This window comes from Myotis davidii, unplaced genomic scaffold (assembly GCF_000327345.1).
Source record: "Myotis davidii unplaced genomic scaffold, ASM32734v1 scaffold818, whole genome shotgun sequence".
NCBI classification, from domain to species: Eukaryota; Metazoa; Chordata; class Mammalia; order Chiroptera; family Vespertilionidae; genus Myotis; species Myotis davidii.
In genome coordinates this window covers 137,120-142,472 of record NW_006289814.1, presented here as the reverse complement: position 1 = coordinate 142,472, position 5,353 = coordinate 137,120, and the positions used below count along the sequence as shown (strand labels likewise).

General features: G+C 38.9%; 1 protein-coding gene across 1 annotated transcript in view; it reads left to right on the top strand.

Annotated features, from left to right (window-relative positions):
• The first annotated feature begins 6 nt into the window (after positions 1-6).
• Positions 7-5,353, top strand: part of PATL1 (protein associated with topoisomerase II homolog 1 (yeast)) — a 34,474-nt gene continuing 29,127 nt past the window's right edge. The window contains exons 1-2 of the mRNA XM_006762514.2: positions 7-76; positions 2,224-2,335. Coding sequence (XP_006762577.1) covers positions 62-76; positions 2,224-2,335 — 127 coding nt within the window. The 5' untranslated portion in view covers positions 7-61. The remainder of the gene's footprint in view (positions 77-2,223; positions 2,336-5,353) is intronic.

Below are 5,353 nucleotides of genomic sequence, written 5' to 3'. Positions count from 1 at the left end.
GTCAACTCTTCTTCCCTCCCTTCCCCATTCCCCTCCCCGCTCCCTCCCCCCCTCCCCAAGAATGTTCCGCTACGAGGTGAGCTGTGGCGACCGGAAGTGACCCCTCCCTCCCTCCCGCTCCCCTTTTCCTCTCTTATCCCCGGAGCTTCTGTCCCGCGCTTCGGAGGAGGGGGGGCGGTGGGCGGTGGGACCCTCGGGACTCAGAGGAGCGCGTCACACCGGGGGTAGTGGGTTTCAACCTAGAGCTGTGTGAGCTGGTTCGGGGGACGGGACTGCCCTATTAGTTGTCAGTGGGTAGAGTTGGCCTCGGTTTTGAGGTGGGGAGGGCCCGTTAAGTGCCTTAACCGGACCACCTGCCAGCCCCAACCCGGGTGGAGCCGCGGAGGGGAGGCGTCGCATCCATCCGGTGGCTCTTCTTGAGGAAGAGTCACCCGGGAAAGCCCGGAGACATGTTTCCCGCCCTGGATCTGGAACCACCTTTCGTCCAGTCACACACACCTATACACACAGGAAACCACCGGGTCACTGGGGCTTAGGCTTGCCCTTTGACTGTCCGCGGACTGTTGACTGAAGAGGCCTGGGAGTTGGGAGGGGGCGTGTCCAGCAGAAGTTCCTTTTGGGCGAGTGGAGGGAGACGTGGGTTTGGTGACGGTCCCGGTAATGTAGCAATAGTCGAGAGTCCTGAGCTTGTCCCTAATTCATTGTATGACCTTGAGCGACTACTAATCTCTGGCCGTAAAGTCCCCAGGTTTGTAGAAGAAAGGGGCTTGTTTGCATAATCCCTAAGAGCCTTTCCGATTAAAAAAAAACACACAGTGATTTGATTAAGTAGATCTTTGTGATTTGGGAGGAGTGCTGCTGGATGTTGCCTTTAAGGTGGAAGCAATTGTCTACCTGCTTTGTGTACGTTTGTGAGGGCTTCAGATGGGTGAAATGGCCCTTTGGCTTAACCGTACCTTCGGGAACAGTCTAAACCAGTGGTTCTCAACCTTCCTAATGCCCGCGCGACCCTTTAATACAGTTCCTCATGTTGTGGTGACCCCCAATTTCATTGTTACAAATTGAGCATAAAGCATAGTGATTAATCACAAAAACAATATGTAATTATATATGTGTTTTCCGATGGTCTTAGGTGACCCCTGTGAAAGGGTCGTTCGACCCCCAAAGGGGTCGCGACCCACAGGTTGAGAACCGCTGGTCTAAACCAAGAGGTAGCCAGGCAAGGTATAACACAACCCTGCCTTCCGATTCTGAGTCTTTGAAACTTGTAGACACACGTGACACTTGATAGGAAATGGTTTAAAACCAAACTAACTTTATGAAAACATGGAGGGAGGTGATAAGTGGTGTAGGCAGTTGCCTAAAGAAAAGAAAACTTAGAAAAATCAGTTAAAAACTAAAGTGTAAGGAGGAAATGTTTACAATACAACCTACCTAAGTTGTTATGGTGATCTCTAGCGTTGTTCAGCAATCCTCAGTGTTTGACTAAATCTCTTCCTCATTTAATCCTCATAACTATGAGGTAGGTGGTATTGCTCCTCTATTATCTTAGGAAACTGAAATTTAGAGCCTAACAAAGCCTGTGGCATAGTAGGTGCTCAAGAGGTACTAAATGAATTAATTTCAAAAAATGATTTGCCCAAGTTAGCACCACTTTTAAGAGCAGAGTCAGAACTTGAACTTGCCATATCACAGCTTTTTGAGAGTTTACGTAATTGTGGTTGAAAATTTCAGCTTTCTGTTTTATCACCAGAGTTTGGGCCAATAGGAAACAGAAAAGGGGAAAGATTGAAAATGAAGAGAAAGCTTTAAAAGAGAATAATAAAATAGTTGAAAAGTTGACATGAATATAGGGAAGGTGAAAGTTTTGTTGAACAATACACTAAAACCCAAAGGGTTCATTTCATTTGTCATTCTAACCAGTGATGTAAAGGAAGTTGGCAGACCATGAGGAAATGCTCTTATTAGATTCCTGATAGAGAAATGGAATGTTTGTGGGGAAAGGTTAAATTAAATAAGGAATGGGAAAGAGAAACTGAAAGAAAAGAAGATACTGAAATTTTCCAATGTTGGGGAAGTTAGGGGGTAGAAAAAAATGCCATCGTTACAGAAAGTCACAATGAAGATATTACACTGATTGGGAAAGTAAGATGAACATTTTTAGAACATTTTACAATGTGGTTATGAACTTCATGAATAGCTAAATCTCCTTTCTCTTTTTAGTCTTTGGAGGATTGTCCTCTGGATGAAGATGAGGATGCATTTCAAGGCCTGGGAGAGGAAGATGAAGAAATTGATCAATTCAATGAGGATACATTTGGGTCAGGTGCAGTTGGTAAGTGATATCTCATATCCTCTTGGTCTCTTGATGGTTTCAGATGTTCTTCTTTATAAGTGCTTGGCCTTAGTAGGAGTAACCTCAGTCACTAATTTAGCAAAATGTCCCATTCTTGGTCTTAGTAGTCTAGGCTTGATCAGAAACATCTACCCTTCTCCTCTTGACCTCTTTTTGCCTCACTTATAAAACCAGGTGTTCTGTAAGCTCTATTCCTTCCAGCTATATGATCTTTTGCTCTAGGTTGACACTACAAGGAATTCAGGTGGTTAGAGAAATAGACATTTTTCCAAAGATTTAAAATAATCCTAGAAGAGGGGAATTTATTTGTGGACATGTAACTTAAGGAAAATTAGTTGAACTAGGAGAAAACTCAGATTTGGATATGTATGGTTTTAAAATTCAGTTGATCAGCAATATATATTACATGACCCTGCTATTGTCTTAATAGTATCTTCAATAAAGTAAAAATCCCTTTATTCAAAGAATATTGGTGATAGAAAGTCTTCATAAGTTAGAAATAAGATGAAATTTTATTTATATCCATCCTTGGATATAGATGAATATTCTAGGAGTTGGAAAAAGTTAAAAAGCCAGCCTATTCTTAAAGGCCACAGAGCTGTGGATACTGAGATGGGGAATTTAGAGAGCAAGCTTATATGGTAAAGTTTGAGAATTAGAGATCCTAGGACAAGTTACATTAATAAGTTTAAATTAAACTGAATGTTTAAAAAAATGAAAAGGTAAGGCTCAGTGGAAATATTTTTGCTCTGAGTATTGATATTGAAAATGGCAACAACTGTTTTTTCTGGGATGTGTAAATACTTATGATTTCTTTGGTATCAAGCACTCTGTCTATGCAACAAATATTCAAAGTTAAGTAATAAGAAGAGGAAATTTAACTGTAATGGGTAATCCCAAGATTTTGAATATAAAAAACAAAAAAGAGGTCTTAAAAGTGTAATAATGGTTACTGGTTTCACAGTGACCTAAACAGCTTAAAGTTATTAAAGCTTAGACTGAGTAGAATGAATTGGCAAAAATGCAAGAGTATAGTATTATCAACCAGGGTTTATAAAAATCAGTAGAGAGCTCAAAACTGCCACTACTAGGAACAGTAAAACAAGTGTTTAAGGTAGAAGGATAGACTCATTATAGAAGGGAACCAAGACTTTTTGGATTATAGCCATAGTTTAGGACATGAGATCATCCAAGAAGATGACATAATCTAAGATGCTGTTCTCTCTCCATGGAGATCACAGGCAAAAGCAATAGAATAGAATTACAAAAGCAGGGAACAATTTGAATTGCAAATTGTATTTGGAAGTTAATTTACTAATAACATACAGAATATAATAGAAGCTATAAACATTGTATGCTTGTTTCTATAATTCTTCGTATCTTAATTGTACTGAATCTTAACATTTTTAAGCAAATTCCTCAGTATTAAAATGAAGTTGATGGAGTTGATTTATAGATATTATTTTAAGATGAGGCAGCATAATAATACATACTCAGTTTTGAACCTGAACAGATGAGGAATAGTCTTGCCTTCTCGTTGACTTCCAGAGCACTTGGACAGTTTTCTGAGTTCCTTACAAGATGGGGGAAATATTGCCTTAAAAGGATGCTAGAGTTTCAGAACTGTATTTTATATGATGATAGAAAGAAAGAAAAGTTTCTGGGGTTATACCAAAAAGAATAGGTAGTAAAAAACAAAGGCAGGGAAATGAAATAGCATTTGATTAGCCCACTTCGTACCCTCAGGCATAAGGGGTGATTAATAAGGATTTCTTGGTTAACAAGTTTATAATAGAGAAAAAAAATTTCAAAACACAAGCCCTTTCTATTGAGTATAATATACTTGAATTGTAAAATTAAAATCTTAATGCCTCATAACATCTAGATCTAAATACTGTAAAGATTTCTAAAAGGGAAATTGCTTCCCAAGTCCACCTGTGACTTGCTTACTACATCTCTACAAGAAGATACACAGCTGTTGTACAGAATTTAAACCAGGAGATAAAATGTCAGACCTTTGACATATGTTTTGGTGTGATGGTTTCTAATTCAAGGAGTGGCTTGAATGAAACCTGTTAGTACAGTAGTTAATTTTAAGTTGCTGGCTGCAAATGCTCTCATGTCACCTTTCCTTAAGAAACTAGTCACTGTCTTCCTCATGGAAAAGTGTTTGCATCATCTTAGAGCAGTGGTTCTCAACCTTCTTAATGCCGCGACCCTTTAATACAGTTCCCCATGTTGTGGTGACCCCCAATTTCATTGTTACAAATTGAACATAAGTAAAGCATAGTGATTAATCACAAAAACAATATGTAGTTATATATGTGTTTTCCAATGGTCTTAGGCGACCCCTGTGAAAGGGTTGTTCGATCCCCAAAGGGGTCGCGACCCACAGGTTGAGAACCGCTATCTTAGAGCCATAAATGCACCACAGTAATCTCAATTCAATCTCTAGAAATAAATGCTTAGCACTTAGAAGATGCTTATTATGTGCTGGACACCATTATAAATGTTTTACATATAATCCTCACTGTGTGAGGTAGGTGCTATTATTATACTCATTTTAACAAATGAGAGGAAAGTGACAGAGAGGTTAAGTAACTATAAATGGAATTAGTTTAAACTACCAGTTAAAGCAATCTTTGGGAATCTCCTGTCTCCCATCCTTCCTACTTTTATTGAAAACTAATATAATCTTTAGGAATTGAGATTGCCTTAAAGTTAAATCACCTCTACTTCCTTATCATTTTATTTTTTATTTTAAAATATCCCTGAGACAGACTTCAGGAGAATTATTACAAGTATAAGTTATGGGAGCAATGAGGAATTTACTAACCCACATGAGGGTATAGGTCAGTGATGGTGAACCTATGACACGTGTGTCAGAGGTGATATGTGAACTCATTTTTTGGTTGATTTTTCTTTGTTAAATGGCATTTATTTTTTTTATTTTTTAAAAATGTATTTTATTGATTTTGTATAGAGAGGAAAGGAGAG